The sequence below is a fragment of the Urocitellus parryii genome, chromosome 11, assembly GCF_045843805.1.
Source record: "Urocitellus parryii isolate mUroPar1 chromosome 11, mUroPar1.hap1, whole genome shotgun sequence".
Lineage (NCBI taxonomy): Eukaryota > Metazoa > Chordata > Mammalia > Rodentia > Sciuridae > Urocitellus > Urocitellus parryii.
Window position 1 is genome coordinate 33,824,134 of NC_135541.1, and position 27,901 is coordinate 33,852,034.

Sequence of the window (27,901 nt, forward strand, 5' to 3'; positions counted from 1 at the left end):
TGTTCTTCCATGTGTTGAGACAAGTGTTTTAAAGGGTGCCACAGTGGACTGTGGAAGGGTTACACAACTGCTCATTGTCCCTGAGGAGAAATAGTCCCTAAGGATAGCAGATTATTCTGTAACTATTCTGAAGTAGGAAGGAGATGATTAAAAAGGATCTGCATTTGAGGTATTACATTGTATGCATTTGTTTGTTTTGAGGATATTCTGAAAAGTCAGAATTTTTTTTATTTGAAAGTGAAACAGTACCCTGTAGAATTTTGATATTTGAGATTTTTACGTTATGATTTTTCCTAATTAATAACTATTCTTTGAGGACCTAATGTTTGCTAGACAATGGCACTATAATTCTTTGGGGAAATTTTTCCCTGTAATCTTGTTGGAAATGAAAACATTTTCTTAGACAACCACACAGTGATGGCAGTGAAGCTGCTGCTTTCTGGTGCTCTACTCCTGAAATCATTCACATCAACTTCAAGTGCTTGTCAGTTGTGAGTATTGGCTTTTGTTTCCCTTTCTTTGGACAGTTTAATTGACAAGTAACTGACGTAAATTAAAAGGAAGCTCTTTGATTAAAATAGGGAGATAGGACATCTTGATTTTACACTTGATCTTAGCCAAAAGGCCGAGAAGCGATAGACATCTTGATTTTAAATCAAAGTCTATAATATACATGTGTACCAATAAATATAAATTCTCCCATTCTCATAATTCACATATAACTCCCCCCCCTTATAAATTATTTTGCAAAATCATTAAACTTGTAAGGTGCTACTTTCTACAATGTAAGTCACATAACCTTCCAAACACACTTTCCTCAACTATAAAATTCAAAAATAATGCTTATCTTAGAGTGAATGTTATAAATGTGAAATGTGAGACTGGCTTAAGCACCTTGTCCAACACTTATTGTGTAGGGAGTTTTCCTGAAAATGGAGGATGTTGCTATTACGGATATAGCGAGTAGGGCTTGAGGAGAGTGACCAGGACAGGTCTCCAAATAGGGCCAGGCTTTAATGATCTTATCCCAGAGCACATCTATCCTTTAACAGAATTGCCTACACTTTCAGAAAGCGGGTGTTTAGATTCCTGAATAATCTTTATATAATAGGATGATAATTCAAACCAAATTAAAACCAGTTAACCATATGATTCTTCCTCCCACTCCTATATAGAAAATGTATTTTTGATTTAGCCTTACCTTCTAAATAGGGATTCTGCCAGCTATATTAGTGAACATTATTAATCACCTTTTCAGACGATTTCCCTTAGAATGGTAGTGAGATTTTTGTGAAGTACTGATTCATGGTGTTGATCCTTGTTTTCTAAAGACACATGTTTAAACAAGCAGATTCCTTTACTGAAAGAATGCTAATTTGGTAGTTCACCGAGTGGATTTGAATAGGAGTGACAGCTTCGAAGACAGCCTTTAATTTGGTATACAAAACCAAAATTGTCAACTTTGGTTTGTTTAGCACCCTCTCCAGCACAAGCAGAGACATACAGTAGCATCTGAGCTTAAAGAAGAAGAAGCTTACGGGTTGAAAGCAGAAATACAATTTAGGCATATATTTATAATTATGCAATTTTTTAAAATTCAGGCAATTTTTTAAAAATTTATATAGACCTTATGGGAATGAGGCAGGGAAATACAGAGACCAGAGATATTTGCCCTCATTTGGTAGCAGTGTTTAATAAAAGTAGAACTTGTGGTTGTAAAGAGTGCTTATTAAATTCTTCATTTACACTACCTAATTAATTCTAGCATTTTAAATTAACAGTGAAACTGGTCCCTGCTGTACCATTCCATAGATGCAGCATATTTCCTCCATCCACCCGTTGTTCAGGTTTAATTGGCTGTGCTAGAAGTCAGAGAAGGAGGGAGAGACAGGGCTGCAGGGAAATGGGGAAGGAGTAAGAATTGCTCTAGAAAGACCCTCTTAGGCCTGCTTTTGGGGGTTAAGTCATAACACAGGGTGGGAGAGGTGAGGTATCACACCAGGCAAGTGGAAAGGCCTCAGTTCAGATGTCAGGGTGAATGACATCATAGGTATTTTTGTTGCCCTGATTTTTAACTTCCCAGTCCCCCCTTTTCCTCCAACACCTCCTACAGATCTCAATGCATCTCGATCCTGTGAAGTTTACAAGGAGTTCTAAATATCCAGTGGGAGGATTGGGTGGTGGGAAGTGGCAAAAAGATAAGAATTCAAGATTAAGATTTTCCAGCCCCAAACCACTCCCTAAAAGAATATAGTGGATTCTTTTAGAAGATTCTGTCCTCAATAAAGTCCAAATCCTTTGAGAAGAAGTGACTGTGTTCACTGCATTACAGGCAGGCTGGACTTACCCCTGAACGTGGGTTATTGTAGAATTCTCCATTTGAGAACACATAGAAGACATTTGGGCATGGATTTAACTGATATGGCAATATGAACACAACTGCCACCAGTTAGCAGGCACTTTTGTACTAAGTACTTGTAAGCAGTGGACATGACTTATTTCATTGACTACAGAAATGTTATCTATTTCCTTAGATGAGGAAACTGAACCTAAATTAGGCTAAGTAACTTCCCAAGGCAGTATAGTTATTAGCAGGTGGTGGAGCTCAGGGAAATGCCTGTAGGTTCCAAAAGCATGATTTTGGGGGAAGTATGTGCTAAGGTTAAGACTCCTGCTTAATTCCCACCCCATAACCCAGTGCTACATTTTGTTCCTTTCAGTGGAGATTGCTGGCCATCCTCTGGAGAGTCTGCCTAATGCACCATGGCTTTAAACAAGACTTTTGTGTATAAAGGGAAGCAAAGATAACCATATTTGTCATCCACTGGGGGATATAATTCAGTCTGTGTCCTCCTTCAAGATAGAACCAAATTTACTAAAAGTGCCAAGTTTAAGATTCACTTAGAGTGCTTTTGGACATCTCTGTTACTTATTAAGTAATGTCTTCTCAAAGACATTAGATTTTCATTTACCAATTGGGAAAGGATGCTCATCAGAGTAATATAGGAACCAGGGAGAGAAAACACATTTCCCGAGTTGCTTTTGTGTGCAGCCATGGTCATGTGATGGCATTAGAAGCCAAGTCCTTTGCTTTTCTCCTGAATCTACCTGCAGCCTCTGCTGCTGGAAAGAAAGAATAGTGGCTCATGGCCCACAGGATTCATGCAACGTAGAAACTCATGCAAAGAACACCAAACCTCTGGGGAAAATTTTATTATTCCCATGGACTACAGAGAATTGATTTGTTTTTATTTTTTTCTTTGTTGCCTTTCTGGTTTTGGTTTGTAAGCATTGAGTTTGCTTACTGAGTCTAAATTTATATATATGATTAATATTTTAGGTGAAGAAACATATCACTTTATCAGGATGGGTCTGGGTGGCTCAGAATGTATCTTTTGCTAGAATGCTGAATTGCAGTTTTATCAATGCCTATTATCTTACTATCCCACCCAAAAGTAATAAAGGGGAGAAAATAACAAAGAAAAAATCCCCAGAAAGAAAGAAATCAGTATAAGACAATAAGCAGTTTTGCTTACTCACATTGTATAATTACTTGCATCACAATGATAAAAAAGAACTGTATCTTTATTTGCTGTAATTTTCCATGTGTCCATGAACTATAACTTGTAAGAGTAGATTTCTATCCATTTCAGGCAGGTAAAAGCTCTAAGGGGAGGTTTTGAGGCTAGGGCAGTCCAAACTGCACATTATTGTTTACAAAACTGAATATATTGAGAGACTGGCATATGGACAGACCCTAGGTGTTGTCAATAGTTGGACTGTTGTTAGCTGGAGCAATTGAGGAAGGTTAGAACGATGGGGTTAGGATTTATAGGAAAGAAAGGCAAAGTAATAGAACTAAAATTTCAGTGGAAGACCAAAAACACTTGTTATTCTTCCGTGCTTTCAACAGCAGAAGTAGAGCTGGCATGTGCCTCTTTGGAAGCAGTACTCTGATATGAAACAGTGTTGCCAGATTAAGTGCCCAAAAGCCAGATTGGTTAGAGTTGCACCCCAGTGGACAAAGGCATTACAGAAACACCACCGCTAATCCATCTCTCTCTGTCTTTTTTTCTTTATAATATGTCTTTGGCTTAAATAATATTATTATGCAGTGGGAAAAGTGGAACAAGAAAAGAAAAGGAAAAAAAAAAGAAACTCTTCACTACCATGGACATTAGGGTGAATACTTTGCCACCCCTTTTGTGTCTGGATTTATATCTCTAATTAAAGGAACCAGCTCACTTTCCATCTGGTGATATAGGGTAACTTCTATTTTTTTCTGGATTTGTGAAAGTGCTAATAATCCTGCATCTCTCTCTAAAAGTGAGATGTGGGACATGGACCACAGTAGTGCGAATGACTGTTAGAGCTTCCAGGCCAGGAGGCCTGACACAATTCTGTCCACTGGGTGGGAGATAGCGAGAAGAGAGAGTCAGGGGCTGTTGTATATTACCTCCTATGCTTTCAAGGAACTGGCTTTATAAGAACACTAGGGAAATTTGGTTATGCTTTTGAGATAACCATGTAAACAATAAATAGCTCGGAAAAGTCCTAAAATATGAAAATGCTTTTTGATTCATTCCTGAAATGTGAGGTCAGCTATTTGTTGACATAATTTCTAATAGCTCCTAGCAAAGACAAATAAGAATAATAGCAGCAGCTTTTGTATATTTTTGTGTTACTTAATGTGTATTGTGGCCCCTCTATTAAATACTTTAAATATCATTGTTCATTTAAATGGTAAAAATTAGGTAAATTACCTAATTGGGATTTCTCAGAGAATCATAAGAGTAGCCAGCATTTAATGAACACTTACAGTGTGCTGAGACTAGGAGGGTAGAGTATCAGGTAATCCTCAAGACTGCCATTTTACAGTTGAAGAAATTTGAATTTAGGAGCATTTAAGTAACTTGCACAGCTGACTTAGCTTCCAAGTATGGGAGCTCTGACTGTGAGTTTTCCAGCATATTGTTCATCTCTGGCAGTTTTCCCCCAAATATTAAGTTGACCCCTCCCTTTTACAAGCCAGTTCAGCTTGCATACCTAGAGAATGAAAATTTTCAGTACAAGGAAAATCTAGTTAGAGTTCACAACGTTTTGTTTTGGAAAATAGCACACTGTGCATTAAAGAAATAAAATGTTTGAATTAAACAGATCACTGTTTACCTGTATAAGGAAGACTATATACATGAAGTGGTTTTTAATTTCTGATTTTCTCCCTTCTGAAATACCCTTCACTGTGTGTACCTTTTTTTTTATTTTATAAGCACTGTATTGGCACGGATGCTGCCTTGGATTTAAGCATAGTTAAAACCCAGCCACAATTAGGTATATCCAAGAAAATCCCAAGATTTGATTAGCTAAATGAACTTTTCTTACATGTACATCAGAGGGATATTAGTTAGTGATGGGAAGAGTAGAAGAGACGGTAGCATTTATTAGTATATCAGCATATTTTGCTCTGATTTGGAAAAATGTGCTTGGTGCAGCGTGATACGTCTCCTGCATTCAGAGGAAAATCAGGCAGATTTGCATTTGTCATTTTATTTATCACCTCCCTGCAGTCATCTTATACATATTCCACAAAGAAGAATAAGAGAGTTTTGATTTGTTGACTTGGATTGGTTATTGTTGGGGGTGAATGGAAAATTTTTAGGTATGGTGAAGATTTGGCAGCCTAATAGGGCTACAAAATAGGAGAATAGGGGGTCTGCCTTATTAAGGGGAACTTGCAGAACGTCAGAACATTAAGTGCAGACAGTAAACCATGTAATCATTGTGCCTCTTACACACTCATCAGGGGCAATCAGAGACCTTCCATCCTTCCTAATTAGGACTTGCTAGTTGAGCAGAGCTGTGAGGCTTGCTCTTCATGCAGGTACATAGAGCGTCTCTCCACACAGCTTTTTCCCAGGATGGTGACAAAAGGGACCAGGTGTGCATCCCTTTTGCCTCCTGACTGTCCTCCCTTTTGTCTTCCCTTCCAAATCAGCCAGTTCTGCCCTGCTTCCGAACTTGGATAACCATAGGAAAGTATTCTCACATCCCAGGAGAGATGTCTCAAAGGATTTTTACCTAAGATGTGAATCAGGCCTGGGTATTTTAAGGATTTTCTATTTCTGGGCTTTAGCTGACTGGTTCTTAAGACCGATTCCTGTTCACCCAGCCTCCTCTCCTTCCCTAACACACATTCACTCCCTTACTACCCCCCCCCCTTCTCCGTAGAATGGCCTGGTTGATTGAGACTAGGAACTAAGCAGGAAGGTAATGTCAAACTGAAATTTCCACACATTATCTAAAAATGCAATTCATCAGCTTCGGGGTAGGAGGAAAGTGCTTTCTGAAATGTGTTAATGGGAAATTCATTTTTTCCTTGTCTTCTGAGAGGTGTGGTAGTGGTGATTTCTTTTTTCAATCTGCCCCCCGCCCTCTTTCTGCCTCTCCCTTACTGCTCTTAACTGATGAACTCTGTATCTGTCTTTATTCCTCATAAGAAGTGAGGATCTTTAAGTTGCTTTTTCATTTTTTTCTACAGTGCCAAAATTGAGCTTTGATGGGAGAAGATATTTCTAGTTTGGAGAAAAGATAAAACTCAGATAGAGACCATATATTTGTGTAAGGCTTTTTACATTTGTAAAACATTTTCAATCAGCCAACAGTATTTATTTAGTGTCTACTCTCTCAGACCAAATAGATGTTATTCTCTTTCCTTCTTACTCTTAAATTCTATATCAGGGTCTGTGAAAAAATCAAAAAGGATAAGACATAGTTTATGCCCATATGTTCTTACAGGGGTGATGAGTAAGGAAAGCCAGGACAAATTGTAGGACCCTCCAGCAGCCCACAGATCTAGAAGGCACAGGTAGCCTTATTTGTGAAGCATATCACCATACCTTAGCTACTTTGTAGTGGCATTTTTTTTTCTTTTACCAAGGTCCAGTCTTACCCTTCCTGGCTCTGGCTGTTGATATCACTGGAAAAATAGCATGAAAGAATTCATAACAATATAATGAGGTTGGATATTTGATGGAATTCCTACTATCAGTTACAGGGCTGGGGATATTATCTATACTATCTCATTAGGTTTTGCAGATGAGTAAGACAAACCCAGAATTAGCTGCGGTGTGGGGTTAAGTTTGTCTGACTACAAAGTCTATGGTCTATTACTTAGCACTCTGCCTCTGCAGAATGAAGGTAAAAGCAACATCAGTTATGTGTGCGCAGAGGAGGAAAGATTGACAGCGGACTAGGGTTCTCAGAGCAAGCATCAAAGAAGAGTGAGACTTAAACTTGGCCTTGAATTTAGCAGAAATTAGATTGTAGGAGTAATTTATCCAAAAAGTCAGAGCCAATAAGTGGTAGAGCTTAGATTTGAACCCATGTCTGCCAGATGCTCAAAGCTGTGTTCTTTCTACTTTGCTAATAAATAACCCTACCTAACACAAATAGGGTGACAGTTTGCAGATTTCCCTTGACATCTATGATCTGAGAATCATTGTGTCGCTGAGGTCAGATACATGTTTGCTCAGTGACTTTTCCCATGTACTTTAATTTCCTACTGATTTATAAGTTTGATTTTCTGCTCAGCTCTTGTTTTATAAGTTGACTGGTGAGTTGCACGGCGCCATCAACACAAAGGATATACAGCTAGTTAGGATAAGCACTCTCATTTCTATGGCTTCTAATGGAATTTCTCATTACAAACATCCTGAATACAATTAAATAATTTTACTGGTGGTATAAGCATAAGCACTTCATGATCCCAGATATCTGCCCTTTGTATTTGTTTTCGGGGACTTTTATTATCAGTACCTCCTGTAACCTGTGGAAATATCTGATATAGGAAATCCTCATCACTTTATAGATGAGGCCAGGGCAGCCCAAAGAATCTACAAGTCAAGAATATATGGATTCTTATTTTCCTTGCTTTTTCTTCTTCTCTATTCTTTGCTTATTTCCGACCTGCTTTTCTCTTTTTGCCTTTTTATTTTAATACCTCTTTGATCCAAACAGGATTTGAATTGTCTACGAAATAATATGGAAAAATGCTAATTATTAAAATAGTTCTAGATTTAAAAAAAGAGGGCAGAAAGAAATGAATGTAGAAAGAAAAGGAAAGCAGAGGAAAAATGGTAAATTAAATGTGACTTATCTGAGAAGTAAGAGACCAGCTGGCCCAGGGCTTTCTTTACATAAAGGAAAAATGGATGATGATGACCTTTGTTCCTTTCTCAAGTAGTAACCTGAAGCCCAGTCCCACACCCCTTCCCAAACCCTCATCTTAGCTCTTGCTGTGGATATAATTGTGGAGACAGAAGCCAGCTATAACACAGGATGGGATGTGCAGCCTGAAGTCACATACATGGAATTTTCCTTTTACCTTCTTTCTTACCTGGACCCGTTTTGGATTGATTGACTTATTTTTATGGCCACGGCAGGCAGGGACACAGAGAAACTGCCTGGGTATAATCCCTGTCTATTAGCATGGGACATAATCAGGGTGCTTGCTGAAGGAGGTGTTTGTTCCGAAGCAGGTCTTCCTGACCCACTCCCCTGACTGAGGTGTTCCTGGCTTCTGGATCTCACCAGTCTTGTCATCCTGAGGTTGGGCATGCTGAAAACTTCATTCAGTATTCTGCTTCCATCTTTGTGGTGAGGGTTCCCACAGTGAGCTGTGGCCCAGAACCCCGAGTTTGACAACAGACAGGAAACTTGAATGTTAACCTCACTTCCTGGTCCTGACAGTAGAAATCAGAACCGGTCCTCAGACACCTTTGCTCTTCCCAGAGCCCCTCACCAGTCAGTGGAGCCTTCCCAATAAGACAGACCACCTTGTTAGATACAAAAGGGAAAAAGCACTACCCGAGCCACAGTCCCAAAACAATCACACGAACATCCCCCTAGCACTTCCTGGTGAGAAATACCAAATATCTGGTTGAAGTAACCAGAACGAGATAGACTTCAATAAAAGTGCTGCCCTTCCTCGCACACACTTCATAGATGAGTGGGTGGCCTTTTTAAATCACTTTATCCCTGGGGACCCCATTTCTTCAATATACAGTAGAAAAGATAAATCCTACCCTCCTTTCTTTGGCTGGTACTCTGAGTTCAGACTAGTTGACATATGTGACAGCATTTCACAGCAATAATGAATCCCAGTTTGGGTGGTCCTGGCAGATTGTAAATGAAAGCCTTTAGTTCAGTATTTGAAAATGTCATGATAATTTCTGAGATTCTTTAAAGAATTAGGCCACTTTCACGGGAGCGGCATCATGATAAAATGGAAGGATCCACCAAGTTCTTATTCTAGCTGCAGGACTTTCAGCAGATGGAGCCATTCTGTGCCTTGGGTTATTATCTACTAAATGGGGATAATAATACTGGCTGAAGTGTTGTGAGATCAGATGAGCTGCTAATGTATTGACAGGTTATTAAAGTGATACACCAATTCAGGGTATTATCGTGGTCACCCAGAAGATAAGACATTGTAAGCTGGGGACTTATGAGAGTAAAGCCAAGTAGTCAGCCCCCCCATGATAGGCTGGCTTTGCTTTCTAGTCTGCCTTCCAGATGTTCTGTTCAGTTATCTGCATACATCTCGGCAAAAGCTGATTAACTCTCTCAGACATCAGGATCTAAATGTTATTAATGCTCCAGCTGATCAAATTACAATGCCACAGATCCTACTTGTGCTGTTAATATTAGATTTTGGATTCCGGTTTATAATGAATGATTTTTTCCTCCATGCATTGGAAAAATTAGTTAGCAGAGTTCATAAGAAAGTTTAATTAGCAGGCTGTTTGTGAAAATAGCGGTTGTGAGTCATCGTTAGAATGAACTCACATTTCTCAGGTTTGAATTTGTTTTTCTGTTCGTGGAGCAACCACATAGGATCCTTTTGTTTGGGAAACTGCTGTCCACATGCTGCCCACTTGAACTGCACTGTGTAATAAACTAATAACAAAAACATCAGATTCTTAGAAACAGAGGAAGAGGAGGTGTAGAGTGTCTGTATATTTGTGTATGTGTGCCAGTGGAATATCACGGACTTAGGGAATCCAGCTAGGCAGCATACCCTAGTGATTAGGTGCTTGATTGCCTCCATTTATACCCCAGCCTTATCACTCATTAGCTGTGTAAAAGGCAAATTCTCACCCTCTCTGTGCCTCAGTATTCCTCATTTCTAAAACAGGGATGTTAATAGTATTATCGTGAGCATTAATATATGTAAAATATTCAGAAAAGTACCTGCTGTATAGTAATATAATTTTCCACATTTTATTAGTGCATTATAATTTTACATTATGGTGGGATTTGTAGTATAATTCTTACAGCAATTCTTTGAGGTGTAACTATTATTAGCCCTATTTTACAAATGAGGAAATGGACTCAGAAAAGTTAAGTTGTTCAAGGTCACACAGCTTCTAAGTAGTAGAACAAAGTTGAATGTTTGTTTGACTCCAAAGCCTCTATTTTTATCAGCTATATTATACTACCTCCCAGAGTCATATACCTAGTTAATTAAGTATAGATACTATGTATGTGTTTTTCTATATGTGTATTCCTACAAGTGTGTGCTTCTATATCAATATAGCCACACACAATTATGTTTTGTTTATTTCCTTGGGTCTTTGGTTTTCCTAGTGAAACTTCTAGAGATCATTGCATGCTAACTATCACATGTAGTGAACTAGAACCAGATTTGAACAACGTGTACCAACAAGAAAACAAGGCTTCTGATAGCTGACTGCCGTCCCCCATGACGCATCTTTATCCTATCTAGATTGTCTCCGAAGCAGAACCGAATGATGTATTCTGAGAAACAGAATTGCAGACTGTCACAGCAATATTTCAGAAAGGACAAGCCAATATTTCAGAAAGGACACACCGAGCTGGGCACCTTGGTGCACACCTGTAATCTCAGCTTCTCTGGAGGCTAAGGCAGGAGGATTGCCAGTTTGAAACCAGCCTCAGCAATTTAGTGAGACCCTGTTCAAACCTTAGGAGTATTCTCTGGATGGGTCTCCTCCTTTTCTATCGCTCCTCTGTTATCTCAAAAACTGGATCTCAGCATTGGGAACCAGACCCTCCACCTTAGGGTAATTTCATGCTGAGACAGTATTCAGTCTTGTTTCAAAGGGTAACGTTCACTTGGAAATCCCATCTAAAATTTCTTTCCCAGGAATGTTTAATCCATAAATGGATTAAATGTTTTTTTGTTTGTTTTTTAAGAGAATTCTCCCCCAAAATGGGATTGGGAGACTGAAGTGCACCAAAATTGACTTCTCTTTATCACTAAGTGTGTGATAACATGCATTATAAAATGTGTTTTATAAAGAATGGTTTTTTTCCCCCTCTGACCTTTTGTAAACTGTATTTTCCAAGCCAGGAGGGAAGACTGGAGCTCCATGGGGATGTTTGGGAGGTAGGAGAGGAGGAGGCAGTTTGGAACAGTTTCCATGTGACTCTCCTTTATTAAGAAAGAGGTGAGGTCCTCTATTGCATGTCGATGGGCAAGTGGAGACCTTGGTGGGCTGAGACAGTCTCACCTCCTCCAAGGAGAAACATCTCTCTAGCATCAGCATAGTCCCATCGGTTAATAGATAGTTTTAGGGAAGTTACTGGGTACTGAACACTTTCTGGGTGTGATGCAAACCATGGGTTCCTTTAGTGTCCGGATTATTGGGAAACCTACCATCTCATTTTCACTGTGCAAAGAAACCACACCATTAGAAGGTGTTCCCATTTTGCAGTCTCATACTTATTCCTGGGCACTCCCTCATTTTCACGTCTACCAGGAATCGGACTCAGTGTGATGACGATGAGGCTGCTCACTTTTTCTTGGTGCAGCCTTCCCCCCAGCATTCTTTTAGCCCTTTAGAAAACCAAAGATGGCTTTCCTGGTTGGTTCCTACCCTACAGACTCATTTCTAAGTGTGAGTTCTTTTGTTCTTGAGATTTCATGTCTTTATTTTCCCTCGTTTCCTTCCTGCTAGCTAAATGGTGATTGGGGAAAAAAAAAAAAAAAAGCATATTTTGTTTCTTGTTTCTTTTCTTCTTCATGAATCTCTTTTTAAAGTTTTGTTGGTAGAGGGCAGGTGGCACATCTTTGTAATTCTACCTACTCAGAAGGCTGAGGTTGGAGAATCACGAGTTGAAGGCCAGTCTGGACAACTTAGGGAGACCCTGACTCTAATTAATTAATTAATTAATTAAAAGATAAAAATTGTTGGAATCAAACTAAGCTGTCAGACCACAGTAATAAACTTCATATGTGGTACTTTACTATCAGTGAACTTGATGACAGGGATGGAGATGTTTGTGTCTGCATTTCACATAGCTATTAGTGGTAGGTCCAAGGCCAGAGAACCTCAAGCCAATATTTCAGAAAGGACACACTGAGCTGGGCACCTTGGTGCACACCTGTAATCTCAGCTTCTCTGGAGGCTAAGGCAGGAGGATTGCCAGTTTGAAACCAGCCTCAGCAATTTAGTGAGACCCTGTTCAAACTTTTAAAAAGCAAGGGAGAGGGTGGTGCTGGGGATGTAACTCTGGTAGAGCATCCCTGGGTTTAATCCCCAGTAACCACCTCCCCTCAGACACCAAAAAAAAAAAAAAAAATGCAGGCTCTCAGACAAAGTCCTGGTTCCTCTGACATTTGACATCCCTATTTGTCTCTGCACAGACAAGTTATTTATCTCATCTCCTTCAATGGGAGCCATGATTTTTTTTTTTACTTTAAATAAAAGCAATTTTAATAGATTTATATTCAGTGATATTTGTCAAGCATTACTTGTGCCAAAGCCCTCTCACATAACTTATTTAATCTAAATCCCAACATGTGATCAGGAGCTCTCACGAGCCCTCCATTGCAGTGTTGGGGGCAATGTCTTGGTAGTAAATACAGCAGCTCTTTTCACCCACAGACATTTCACCCACAGAGTCTCATTTTGCTCCACAGCTAATTACAGTGCACATACTAATAACCTGATAGTTTTTCCTACCTCTTCCTTTGTTGTTAAACCCTCGTCTTTAACATCAGCTGCATTTCTGGAATCACCTGTTGATTTGCACCCACCCTGGGTAGGAAGTCTTGTCTGTCGATATCCAAACCTTTTTATGTGAAAATCAGCCAAGCAAGAATTAAGAATTCTGGTTCATTTTTTGTGGCTACCTGGGTGTTTGCCAGAATCCTCCTCTTCATGTTTCAACCCTTGTTAAAAATATTTTTAAATGTGTGACTATTCTTTCCTGTCTTGTAAGACGATTCTGAACATAATTTAATTTAATGTTGCTTCGATTAAGAATATTTCATTGCCCCAGGGTCATCAGTCTGAACATTTCTTCTTTTTGTATAATAAATGCTGAAGGTGAGACAGTTGTCACTGAGGCTTCTATTGTCCCCAGTACATTACCTAGAATATTTTTTTTCCTTTCAGTCTTTTTTTAAAACTAAGTACTTGATACCAGCTTTTTATCTTATGAATTTCCATTATTTCCTGCACAAACAGAAGAAAAATAGGACTGACTCGGATTAGTTCCATTTTTCATTTGTTGAGGTTTATTATTAAAATTTATATTTGAAGACCTGTCATTTGGAGCAACTTATTTTATAGGACAAACCCAAAAGAGTAAAAAAATCTCTTTTGAGAATTGGTTGGTTGGCTTTTCTTATTGCATAACGTACCTTTCTGTTTTGGGGACTGCTGGAAATGAGTGTAGGTACTCTGAATTTCCATGTGCCTTACCACAGTTGTGGAGGTACCATTTTCCATCTATGTGAACAGTTGGGTTGATATTTTCTCTGCAATCAGGAAACTCTTATTAAAAGTTTATGTGGGCTTTAGAACTTGATGGATTCCTTTTGGGATCTGAGGCCTCTGGACATGAGTCTCCTTGATTTTAAATGGTAGCGATAATGCCTACCTTGTCAGGTTGTTTGAGGGAATAGATGAGATGATAGAAATAAAGCATTTGGTATAGTAACTGACAAAAACAAAAGATAACTTTTTTGTTACTATTCATTCATTTATCTACTCAACATAGATTTACTGAAAGTTTATTATATGCCAAACATGGGTTATACCAAGATTAAGACATCCACGTCCCTGTCCTAAATAAAAGTTCATTGAGAAATACATTCAGTTCATTCAGCTTATATTGAATGCCTGCTGTGGATCAAGCACTTTGCTTATTGCTGTCTGGATGCCCATGATGAGTAGAAATGGCATCTGCTTAGGAAGCCAGAATGTAGCCTCTGGAAATAACTAAGGACTGGCTAAAGGTAATTTCAAATATTTTGGGAATTCGGAATGAAAAATTGGGTCCTGGGTTTTCAATAGTGTTGTTAACAGAGAGCAGACATGCTCAAAATTTCAAATTCTTAGATGATTCCTGACTCTTTGTCAACTTAGAAATGGTATTGACCGTGCCATTTCAACAACCAGTGGCTTTGTGGAAGTGATGACCATAAACTTATTGACAACTTTCTCTCAAGGGACAGGTGATCATGTTGTCCTCTCCTTCTAGAAGGCCCGACTCTGCCTGTTGCCCTTGTCTGTTGCCTCACTACCTCTTGTCAATCTTTTCAAATAAGTCTCAGCTCAAGCATCACATCCTCCAGAAAGCCCTCTCTGCTTCTCAGTATCATAACACCAAACCATACTCCACTATCATTGTTAATTCATGAGTCTGACTTTCCTGCTAGACTCTAAACTTCTTGTTTCTTCCTTAATCATCAGTTCCTATATCTGTAGAAGAGATTTGAAGATGAGTGATTCTAAAGTCCTTTTAAGACTGGCATTCTAGGATGCACCAGATTCAGTTTGACATTGCAACCAAGCTAGGAGATAGGAATGGGGTGCTCGGGCTTTATTTTGGAATCAACTGGAAAGAACAAGGACTTGGAGATAATACTGAAAAACAGGCTCTCACAGTCGAGGCACACTGCTAGGTCAGGACAGGTGTTTAGAATACAAATGAATAAATATTCCAGAATCCAGGGCCCTGCAGAAAGTACACTGGCTCTCGAGTCAGGTGAGCCTCGCTGCCATTTTCTAGACAAGTAACCTTGGGTAAATTATGTCTTTTTTTCTGAGCCTTAGTTTCCCTCTCTGTAAAGTGAAAATACCTGCTTCAGAGGGTTATAAAGATTTAGATAATGATGTAAGTGAAGTGCTTTGGCCCATAGTAAGTGCTCAATCAATATTTCTTACCATTTTGCTTTCTTAGAAGTCAGAATAGTGGAACTAGCTGTGATCTTTGAATTTAGAATAAATATAAAGAATCTTTGAATTTAGAATAAATATAAAGAATCTTTGAATCTTAGCACTAGAGGGCATCTTATGGCTCAATCTTGCAGATGTTCCAGCATCTCCTGACAAAGGGTAGGTCTGGCTTCTGTTTGTATACTTCTAGTCATGGGGCCCTTAGCACCTCACAAAATAGCTCACCCCCTTATAAAATCATTATTAAAGTTTCTTCCTTGAATCAGTTGCAAAAATTTGCCCCTTCACTTTCTACTTCTACCAAATCCTTTTTCTCTCCCATGGGGTACCACATAGCAAGTGAACCTATGCCTTCCCATGACAGTCTTTCAAATATTAGAAGGAGCTTTGAGCACATTTAGAGTCTTTTCTCCTTCAAATTAAATACCCACTGATCTTTCAAGTGTGTCATATAGGATCTGGTTTCCTCTCTTATCAGCCTCCTCTGGATATTTGTATCCAGAGGAGGTTGGTAAGAGAGGAAACAATATTGCTACTCTCCCTGGCCCCCTTCTCTCTGGTATGTGGGAGGATTGGGAGTGGTTTAGAAGGTGTAAATATGCATGTGAATAGATAATATTCATTCATTCACCCAACAAACTTTTCTTGGATATCCAACAATGTCCTGAACCCTTTTTAGGTCATACGGGTACAGGGGTGAATGAGACTCACCTTGCTCCCAATCTAGTGGGGAAGTGAGACAGTAAGAGGTGCTTTTGAAAGGGTGTGTCAGTGAGAGTGTTCACGGGACCTGGAAGACTGAGGGGATTTTCACATATGTAAAATTTACAACCCTATCCCCACACTGCCTTTCCCCTTCTCTGCTATATTTTCTCCCTAAAACTTACTGTCATTTAAGCTTCACATTTTACTTATATATTTCTCTTCTTAAAATTTTTTTAGTTGTCAATGGACCTTTATTTTTTAATTTATTTTTATATGTGGTGCAGGAGAATTGAACCCAGAACCTCGACATGCTAGGCAATCTCTACCACTGAGACACAACCCCAGCCCCTTACTTACATATTTCTTACCTATCTCCCTCGCCCTCAGTTAGAATAGAAATTCAGTGATGTCACAAACCAAGTATGATTTGTTCTCTTGTGTGTTCCCAGTGAGTGGAACTATGCCTGACACATAATAGTTGCTCAGTCAGTAACTATCTGTGAGATAACTTTCATGCTTGAATTCAGCCCTCAAGTTGGAATGTCATGACTTTTATAGGGGAACCCTATCAAAACTCTACTTCTTCAAAGCTCAGCTCAAATGTTCCTTCCTTCAGGAAGCCTTCCCTCCTCTGCTTAGTCAGAATTGTATCCTGCTTAGTCAGAATTAGTATTCACCTCCTGTCTGTTCTTATAGATGGCCTGAAAGAAAAATCTCTGCTATATTTATTATGTTTTTCTGGGCAATAATTAATTCTTTTAACTGTCTTTTCCTTTTACATAAAAAGCTGTCTGAAGGCAGGAACAATTTCGTGGTTATTTTGGAGTCTACTCAGAGTGACTAGCACGTAACATGTGCCAGTTCTTGGAGTCTGTGTTCTTACTGCATATCACGTGCTCCAATGTAAAAGAAAATCATCAGGAGAATACTCCACCTTCAAGGAGGTCAGGGCCTTGTTGAAGAGAGAACTTCCACACTGACATTACTGGGAGGCAGTGTCTAACGGGGCATGAGAGAAGAGGAAAAGGAACCAACCTCTGAGGAACATCTGTTACATGACAGGCCCTTGGCACGCACTTTCATGTTTAATACTCCTAACAACCCCTGAAAAATATATTATTGACCCCATTTTATAGGTAAGAACTCCAAAGCAGAAAGAGACAAAAAGAATGCAAAATTTGAGAACAAAAAGGACTAACGTATGTTAAGAAAGTCTGAGAACTTCCTCATCAGAGCTTTCCTCCTTGGTGGGTTGGATGAATAGTCTCCTAGGAACCAAGGCACAGGGAAGTTCATTTAACTGAGCCAGGGTCCCATGGCAATAAGCAGAAGAACTGAGGTTCAGACTCACATCTGACCCACTCTGAGTGACCAGTGCATCTCCATCTTTAGTGTGTCTTTGAATCACCTGAGGATCTTGTTGAAATGCAGATCCTGATTCAGTAAGTCTGGGATGGACTTGAGAATCTGCCTGAGCTAGGGGTTCTAACGTCCAAGTTCTTCGTGATGGCCATGATGCTGGTATGAGGACCACACTCGAAGTAGCCAAGGCTTTAAACCATCCTTAGTTTTTGCAATTGTGTAAATTACCAAAAGTAGTCAATATTCTGACTCATTGGATGTAATAACTTGAAGTTGGCAGGAGAAAAGCCAAGACTCTGGTGACCAACACTTTTAAATCCCACCCCCACCCTGCAGGAGGGAGGAAAGGGAGCCAGAGCCATAGGTGCTGTAGAACCCAGGGTACCTCCAGTCAGTGTGAGAGCCCCCAAGGCAAGCCAACTGAGTTCCCTAGATTTATCCAGTATAGACACTCTGCTGGGCACTTACAGCACCTGTGAGAGAAAGCATAACTGGGATAGCACCCGGGCCTGGGTCCCTTTGAATCCTAATCCTGGAGTCTACTTCCTAGTCAGCTTTGGGCAGGTTATTTTAACATTTCTTAAGCTTCACTTTCCATGTCTGCATAGCGGGCCTGGTGACGCCCAATTCACACAGGATGACATGAGGTAACATGAGTAAGCCACTTAGCACAGGGTCTGGCACAAGATGGCACTAAGTAAATTATAGCTGCCGTTAGTCCCCATGTTAAAATAATCTCCACAGTGATCCTTTGATTGTGGGGATTAAGGGATTGTCTCTAGTTTCCCAGATAAGGGAACAGGCTGGTGAGGCCTAAATGACTTAATCAAGGTTATATGCAAGTACAGCTTCGAGCCACATGCACATTTATAGATGCAGGAACAACCACAGTTCTCTCTGCCCCTCTTTTGGATGTGTAAAGATAAATTCGAGGCAGCTAACAGCAGGGAAAGGCATCTCAGAACTGGCAGCGAGGGCATCCTGGGATTTGGAGTTGGCTGCAGTTAACCCAGTATGTGAATTATCGCCAAGCAGGTGATCTTGAGGTGACTGGGGATTTTATCATGTGCTTTTAGAATGGGATTTCAGCCTGAGCTAGGGGTTCTAACGTCCACAAAAATTCCTTACTCAACTAGGAAGTTTTCGTCAACAGCATCTACCCATCTGGCTGCCCCCCTTGGGGGCTTACAGATGAGGGGAGGAACTGTTAGGTCTCTGGAAAATGATGGTTTTTTGAGAGAGAAAAAGAGCAAAGTATGCAGGTCAGCAGTGTAGAAATGCTGAGGTTCCTTCCAGCCAGCTTCTCTGCTGCTGTGATCAGCCATGAAGATGTCAGTGGCAGAAAAATGCCTGGGACCCTAAAGGCAAGGAAAAGCCACTTCTACCCAGAATCCGGAAAAAATAAAGGATTATAATCAGCTATGATCTGGCCACTTACTAGAGACTGAATACGATAAAAATGCCCAACACAAACCACTTAAAATAATTTACTCTTTTACTTGGATGATCCAAAAAAAGCCTCTGAGGTATTTCTGGACCTCACCATAGTTGTTAATAACATTTTACTTCAAATAGGGCAACTGTGATTATAGCAAACAGTGCAGGATTTGGAGCCAAAAGATCTAGATCAGAGGATCTGAAAAACATGGCCCAAGGGCCAAATTGGGCCTACTGCCTATTTTTCTAGATAAAGTTTTATTAGACCACAGCCAGGGCATTGGTTGATATATTGTCTCTGGCTGCTACACAAGGCCAGAACCGTCATGACAAGGATTGTAGAGTCCACCAGCCTAAACTATTTTGTATCCTAACCTACACATAAAACAATGTTTGCCAACCCCTGGTCTAGAATGAGATCCAGCTCTGTGATGTTGGGCAAATTACATTTTTCTCTGAGCTTCAGTTTCTCCATCTGTGTAATGATAATTATCTCTCTCCACCCAGGGTTGTTGTGAGAAACAAATGCCATAGAATGGATGGGAAAGTATTTTCTAAATCCAGAATCACTGTGGAATTTGGGCATGGGTGATTCTTTTTGCTCACCTGATTTGTGCTAGAGGAGAATTCACCCAGGACATCCTCTGTTTCGTTTTCCAGTCCCTGGGGTCAGTTACTGTGTTCCCTCCTTCCTCACAATGCAAAACGAATTCCCCAGGTACTTTCTTTGTTTTCCTTCTTCCAACAAATATACAAAACATTCTGGTCATATGCTTCCAGAAATGAAAGATTAGTACAAAAGTGTCCATTCATTCTTCTACTTACTGAGCATTTGTTAAGTACCTGCTGTGTACAAAAAAGATACAAACATTTGTAAACCAGTTTTGTTTTATTTTGGGTACTGGGGATTGAACCCAGGGGCACTAAATCACTGAGCCACATCCCCAGGCCTATTTTGTATTATATTTAGAGACAGAGTCTCACTGAGTTGCTTAGCGCCTGGCTGTTGCTGAGGCTGGCTTTGAACTCATGATTCTCCTGCCTTAGCCTCCTGAGCCACTGGGATTACAGGCGTGTAAGTCAGTTCTTATGGAAAGAAGTGTCTGGTTTTTTAGAGGAGAAGTTAGATTCAAAAATTATTTTAACAGTGTGGAGAGTGGCCATGTCTGGAGGACATTTTGTGTTTGTGTATTCACGTGCCTGTGCTGCATAAAAACAGAAATATTCCGATTTAAGAACAGCTTGTTCAAAACAAACCTGTTTAACCAAAGTACTTAGGTGCTTTAAAATGTAGCCATCATGTATAGAGGTTTCCTCTTGGAAACTACTTCCTGAATTACAAGTTTCCATCCAAGAATGCCAAAATGCATTTCCTTCCCATGCATGGTAAGTGGGGACCCCTCACCCATGCAGCTGGACAGGAATATTAGGTCCTGTGGACATCAAAAAGCCAGATACTCACTAGAGCTGTTAAGTGGTGGAGATAGTCTTCATTTCATAATATCTTTTTTCTTTAACAGAGAGAATTCAATAAGCATAACTTTGGTAATTTAATTTTTGTTTGTCCAACTTGCTGCGTAAATAAACTGATAAATTGGAAACAAAAATAAATTCTGCTAATTTTCTTTTGCCATATCTATATGCTCAAATCTTGTTACTCTGTTGATGATAAAGGGAGAAGATGTAGCTACTTGGGGGGAAAAAAAGAATAATAAAAAGACATCATTTCTGAATTGGAGATACATACACATTTAGTTATAGCCTTTGGATTGGATCCTGCAGGCTTCTCAATATGGTGACTCTCTTGGGCCCCATGGAAAAAAATATCATTCTTAATTTGTTCCATCTATGTTTTTCCATATACATTTAAACACAGAACTCTAGATCCAAAACCCACCAACAATATACAGTCACCAAATATAAAACAAAATTCTTCCTCATTTTACTTTCCCCCACAACTAAAACAGTTTCTAAAAGAAATGAAGCTTGGGTTTTTTGTATTTTCTACCTAGGAATAAATCTTCTCTAGGGCATTTTAAAAAAGAATACTTGATCCATAGAGTATATTTTTATTAGACATAGCTGAACTCCTCCTATGATGGTGAGAATCCATGAAGAAAGCCTGTTCATGGCCAGGGTAACCACAGGTAGTTTCATTATGCTGACAGTTTATCTCAGATCTTTCAATTCACAGGCAAGTTTTTCCATCTCTATCCTCCTTTGTTCAATGCAGTGCTCTGTTTTAAAGTTTGCAGTTCATTATTTTGTATCAAGGAGACTCTCCACCCTTTTTTCCCCCTTTCTGAAATAACCTTCATCTGGTTTTCAGTTTTTCTTCCTCCTTGATGTTTAACACAGTCTTTCTAAACCTGAGACAGGTGATGATAGCACAATAGTGCTAATTATAGTCAGGAACCAAAGTGAGGATAGGTTTGGGACTGATACAGGCAGGTAGGTTGATGTAACACATCTAGCTGGGCAGGAATCTTCCCCTTACTTGACCTTTGCAACCTTCCTGATGCCTGAGCCTGAGTGTATTTTCCTTTCTCTAGAAGCAAAAGCCTAAAACAGAGAGAAAATTTAGAATATAAAAACTATATCCACTATATTTAAACTTATATCAATATATGGATAATTTTTAAAAGTATAATGTATTAGAAACTTGCACCACTGGAAAACATAATAAATTCCTCTGCATATATTCCATCACCATGATGAAATAAGGAAATTTTTCTGTGTGAGGTAGGTCTAATGTTTGCAGCTAAAATGAGGTTTTGTTTATATTTTTTCATATTCTATTTTAATTCTACACAAATTAAATTGGACTGAAAAATGGACCATCTGACCAGTTTGCTAGAATTCATATATAAGGTTTATCATTGACCTAATTGCTTTAAAAAAAATGTTCTTTTAAAGCAGCTCAACTTGGTGCATGACTGTTTTTAAAAAGTGATTATAAGAATATTTTAATACAGCAATTTTTTAGACTTCTTGTATATGCAAGGTAAATATGACTGAGAAATTTGCATGATGAAAATGGATTTAATTAGGTGAATGTAGTTAGGCTTGATGAGGTGGAGCCAAATTTAGGATAAATGGTATTTTTAAACCAATGACAGTGATCTCTTGTATCTGTGTGTTTGCAAAATGAAGGTTCTCAGACCATGTGGCAGGGTCTTACAATCCACACATCTCTCTTTCTCTCTCTTCCTCTCTCTCTCAACCTCTCTACACACACACACACACACACACACACACACACACACACACACACCACTCATGCACCACACTTACTCCATAAAATGGAAAGAGAAATGCCCCAGCAGTGGAATGTGCCCAGCACTCTTTCACTCTTTCTTCCTTCTTCAGTTACCAATTCTGGCTGGTAAAGGCCCTATCTGGCAAAGTTTGCCTCTGTCTTTCCTATTCTAACTGTTCTTCCAAAACCCAATGTCAAACCCTAATTAAAGATAGTCGTCTGAAGTTTTTCATGGCAGAGATGACAGCCTTCCATTAGGGTATGCCTTTGAGTTTTCTCATGCTTCTCTTTGCTTCCATCCTATGAAGGATAACAAAGTCACCCATTTTCTGATCCAGAACCCAACTTGTTTTCCCAGGTTCCCTCCTACAACCAACACAAACACAGACATTTACCAGCAAAACAGAAGCTGTTGGAAAGATTTTTTTGGCTGCTGAAATGGGCTCCTGTCACCAGGACATGGCAGGCTTTTTGCTGTATTGTCTCCCAGTCCTGGCCCCAGTACTCCAAAGAGAGCTTTATGTAATCAGTCTTTCCTGACATGTGATGTCCTGTCATTTCTCTCCCCTTCGGCTCTGCTGCCACCCACAAATCAATAACATTGCCTGGGAAGTTCAAGCTGGTTTTGTAGCCACCACAAGCTCTGTGTTTCTTAAAGGGTATGTCAGAAAATGTAAAGTTTCCTAATGATATTTCTGGCTGATGACACATGGCAGAGCTGATGGACTATTTATAATCAGTGGCACAATCGCAAGCACATTATTTTTATTTCACTTAGGGGGGAGCCCTGTCACTCGCTACCTCTTTTTGCAGACAATTTGATGCCATCTCCACCTAAAGTAGCTAAATCCTCTTTGCAGAATGTGTTTGCACTCTCCCCTTTGTGTTAGGAGCTCCCCTGTTGTCTACAATAGAAACCCCCGCCCTCTTCTTTTTATTGTTCTGTGGCCCTAGGGATGATGAGGGCAAAGAATGATTTGCAGCAACTGCTTTCAATTCTGGCCATGCCTGCTTCCTTCACTATAATGGGCTCCAGTTTTTGCTGCTCAGATTATGCTACATCCCTCTGAGTGTGGGTGTGGCTGGCATGACTGAGGCCATAGACACAGCTATTGCATCCAGTATTGGCCCTGATTTTACGGGCCTGAGCAGAGCAGAGCTGTCTTTTGTTGAGCACTGTTGTGTTCTAGGAAATGTACTTGGTAGGCCTTCTTTATACAATGTCTTACTAACTCTCACAAACTTGTCTGAGGTAAGTGTGTTATCTCCAGAGTAGAAATCTGGGGAAACGGGAGATTAAAGGACTTCTCCAAAGTCCCACAGCTCATAGGAAAGCCCCAGGAATCCAGTTCAAATCTCTTCTAACGAATTATACCTGCTGTCTTTCTACGGCCCTGTCCTGCCTCTTCCTGATTATGTGGACATTTGTACATATCAGGTGTGGATGCAGGGGCACTTACCCACTTTTAGAGTAAGTAGCCCTGTAAGTTGAAAGGCCAACCAGAGTGAGGGATGGAAGAATTGAAAAGCTCTCAAGTCTGGGGGTAAACCCCAGCATAAAGGAAGCATGTACCAGAGGAGGGTTTTGACCCACTGCAATGAAAAGTGTTGCATCTACAAAGATACTGAGCACTCTCTTTCTCTCTCTTTCTTTCTTTCTCTCTCTCTTTCTCTTTCTTTCCCTCCCTCTCTCTGTCTCTCTCTTTCTCTGTGTTTCTCTCTTTTTTTTAATGTTTCCACAGGACAGAGTTTAGGGTATGGATTTGTTAACTATATTGATCCAAAGGATGCAGAGAAAGCCATCAACACTTTAAATGGACTCAGACTCCAGACCAAAACCATAAAGGTAAGAGGTGACATACTGGCTCCTGATTCAGGAGGCCCTGGTTAAATTTCATTCTGTGAATCTAATAAATCCAGGCTGTGTGGAGCCAAAAGTGGTGTTCTTTATTTATTCAAAGAACATTTACAGTGCACCCTACTAAGTGGGGACACAGGCCATCATAAAAGAGTGAGATGAGGGCTGAGGATAGGGAAGGTTCTAGGAGCCCTGGGACCTCCAATCCAGAAGGCAGATCAGGTGCCTGGGATCCAGGACCCCACTTAAAGGGCCTGCCTATCAGCCTGAGTTGGCACAGATGGCAGGAGCAAGCCAAGGGGAGAGGTTGAGGCAGGGAAGCTGTTCTAGGTGTGACTAGTATGGCCTGAGTTTAGACAGGAGGCAATGAGAAGATGAGGCTGGAGGGTCAGAGTGTCAAGTCAAGAGACATAAACCAGTCTGAGCAGATTGGCTTTGGCTAGGGGTGGTTAGGAACCTCCCAACCATGAACTGGAAAGGGAAAGTCAGTTATAAACACACATACTGGTGTAACAGGAACAGGTGCTATAAAATCAATGAGAACATAGTAAAAGAACAACAAAAACACTAATATTTCATCAATCTAAGAGTAATAAGACAGGCAGATAATATCTCAGGAGTGATTATTGTTGTAAATTAAAAAAAAAAAAAAAAGTAACCCAGAGCCTGTTCCTTCAGGAGGTACAGGTTTCTGTGGCAGCATTGTTATACTCTGGGCTCAGACATTTGTGGGATCCTTCAGGAGGCGGTGCTGCTTGCTCTGGGGGCCCCCTTTGGACAGCAAGGGGGTTGTCATCAGGATGGACCCTCCCTGCTCCTTGGCCTCCCTCCTGCTTCTTCCCCCACCTCCAGGCAGCATCCTGTTTAGGGGCAGCTGCCAGCCGATTAATGAGTCCCATCCTTCATAGCCTATTAAACCGCAGGGAAGTGTCTCCTGGGCGCTCTTATCCTCACGACAGCAGGTCTGACGCAAAGTAGGACAAAAGAGAAACCTATAGATGGAAATCTATAGATGGCACCAGCTCTCAGCGTCTGAAAACACAAAACCAGAACTTTTTAGTCCAACAGAGCTACTTTTCCAACACCCAGACTGACAGAAGAGTCTACTGACTAGTATAGGATAATCTTAGCGAAGAGGTAATAAAAAACAAAAACAAAACAAAGCCTTTTATTTTTAATATGTGATTATCTTTCTTTTTTAAGCAGCTTTACTTTTGCAATTGAGTTTAGCTTATTTTTAAAGATAATTGCTTTCCCTGATCTCCTACAGTCTTTGGTACACAAAGACACCAAAATGGGCCTAATTCAGGCTATCCTCGTCTAGGCTTAGAATCAGTTCCTGTGAGTTCTCTAAGGGGGAAATAATCAAGAGTTGTTTAATTATGAAGTAGTCCTCTGAGAGGCAGGAAGATTAATTTCTTTCAAAGGAAAAACATACCTATTTTTGTGCTGTAAGTAAAGAAGAGATGCTCATGTCACCTGACTGATGAGGCCACACCAGGTTGATAGCTGTATTTGTGGGTCTGATTGATTTCCCGTACTATCTAGTTCAGCATTAGAATGCCAGACATTTATTCTTCCCATGACAGACACCCTGACCTTGAACTGAGAAAGGTATTTTCTTTCCTCTATAGTTTTCTTAAACTCAAACTCTTCTCTAAGGGTTTGGGATCAAATCATCAGCCATCAATTCTGCCTTTTTTTTTTTCTTTTTAGTATTTCCTAATGCCCGTGGGGTTTCCCAGAAGACTGAGTGGACCTGGCTTTTCTGGTCTCAGAATGTATCCCCTGGCCCATCATACTATCAAATGCTTTATCTAAGTGGATCTTAGAGACAAGGAACATTGATTTTTTTTTTTCCTGAGAAGAGCCAGTCTGCCTCCTTCCCTCATCCACATCCCTTTCTCCACTCTCCCACCCACCCTGGGCTCCCCCTGCATCAAAATGCTGCCAACACATTTGCACCCAGCGGAAATGTGGGCTTCTGAAGCACTGTAGGATTCAAAAAGCATGATGCCACGGCTGAATCAATAATTTCCATTCTCTACTATGAATGAAAATTTAATGTGCAAACCTGGGGATTTCAGCCCTTTCATTAAAGCAGTTTATTTGCCATACTAAAAATTAAGTTTGAGTGATAGGTTCCTTTATTAACTTTTCTTCCCTCTCCTAAAGGGACACAGTGTTTAAGGTAAAAAATCATATTAAAGGGAAGAAAAAAGCAAACCCTTTTCATGTGCTGTTAATAGTCTCATCATTTATTAATTTCTCAAAATTGCTTTTTTGCCTTTCAGGCCACTGTTTACTTCTTCTGGTTCAGTTTGCTTTGATAAGTGACATGAGATTTATCTCTTTGCTCTGACTCCCATGAAGGAATAGATAACTTGCCAATCTGGAAAAAACAAATATCTTTTTTGGAAGCATGCATTAGAGAGATATCCTTGGAACCATCTAGTACATGTTTGCAAACTTTGGTCAAGTTTATCTCTTTTTTTACTGCCACCCCCTCCTCCACCCTGCTTCTGGAGTGCTTTCTGCACTATTTTATGTGCAAAATAGGTGCAGGCAAATCAAGAGTTAATTCTTAAACTATGCAGATGAAAGATTAGCAATCTGACTCAGGGAAGGTTTTGGAAAGCCCTGAGGTGGGGGGCACTCAAGTGTGTATTAGGTAAAGAGGACAGCTATTCAGCTGCTGCTGCTGATGGTGGTGGTAATGATAACAGTGAGGATTGTTCAAATCCGGATTGTTGCTAGATCTTTCATTTGCTCAATAAAAACTGAAATCTGGATTTTTTTTTTAAACGTCAAATCTCCCACATTTTTAAAGACTAGAAACTAACTCAAAAAAAATTTAAAGCATTATGTAGGACAACCAAACAGAACTTAATAGTTAGCTGACCTTTGGACAGGCAGTTTGCAACCTTTGAACTCAAATTTAAATATGCAAACACTGTTTTGCCAATTGAGCAGTGAATGGCTCATTACCAGGCGACTAGTAAGAGGTGTTCACAAATGATGGTTCCCTATCAACAAAAATCCATTTCACCTTTATTAAAGGGTATGTAAAGCGAGACTGTGTGTGAATATTGAGGGCATGTGGAGGGCAAGGCCAAACCTCTGGTAAAGAAAGCAGAGAAAGGGCATGGTGCATAATTATGCCCCCAGTGAGTAGTTGTGGATGGTGACTCCAGAGGAATTGTTCTTTGGTCTATAATTTCTTTAGTGGGGGATTCCAACCCCTTATCATAGAGAGCAGGCTCAGAGAAGTGAAGTGATTTGTTCAGGGCCATACAACTGACCAACAGTAGAGATGTAGTTAACATCCAAAGGACCTTGCTTCTAGAAGAGGAGTTGCTTAATGTGTGAGCATGAGCTCAAGAGGAAGTAATAATAATAATAATAATAATAATAAATAGTAATGCTATCTTGCATTTCGTTTTTATACTGTGTCCAATAATATTTATAATCTTTTTACATGCTTATTATCATTTAACCTTTGAACAGTCCCTGGGCTAATTACTTTGCACATGTCAGTTCTTTTTCTTAAAATAGACTAAAAGAAGGTGCTATTATCTCCATTACAATAATGAGGAAACTGAGGCCCGAAGAGGTTAAGGCACATACCCAGGATCACATAGTTGGTAAATAAGATTTGGAGTAAGAAAAAGAAGTTTTAAATAGTTCTCTGCAGTAGGTCATGTTGGAGTGCCACAATGACTGTTTGCCCAACAGCATGTGCATTCTGTAAGGGTGTGTGGGTGTGTATTTGGCTCTGCACACACATGGGTTATACTCCCTCAAATGGGGAGGAGATATAAAAAGCAAACAACTGAATTACAGGGTTCCTCCAGGTTCTTCAGTAAGCAGACTTATGGTTCAGGGCTTCTGAACTTAGGGACACCCCTGACTTCAAATAATTTATTCCTAGACCCTGGCTTTCCAGATTCCATTTTAAGTCCTAGGATTAGGTAACCAGAGATGGCAGTGCCCTGGAAATGCCTCCATCCATGTGTCTCAGGAAGCCATAGGGTATGGACCATGGGCCTA

At 40.0% G+C, this 27,901-nt stretch overlaps 1 protein-coding gene across 5 annotated transcripts in view; it reads left to right on the forward strand.

Annotated features, from left to right (window-relative positions):
* Elavl4 (ELAV like RNA binding protein 4) overlaps nucleotides 1-27,901 on the forward strand; it is an 83,394-nt gene that overhangs the window by 37,674 nt on the left and 17,819 nt on the right. For all 5 annotated transcript variants that reach the window (XM_077791160.1, XM_026382294.2, XM_077791162.1 and 2 more), the window contains one exon: nucleotides 23,736-23,839. In XM_077791160.1, the coding sequence (XP_077647286.1) occupies nucleotides 23,736-23,839 (104 nt within the window). The remainder of the gene's footprint in view (nucleotides 1-23,735; nucleotides 23,840-27,901) is intronic.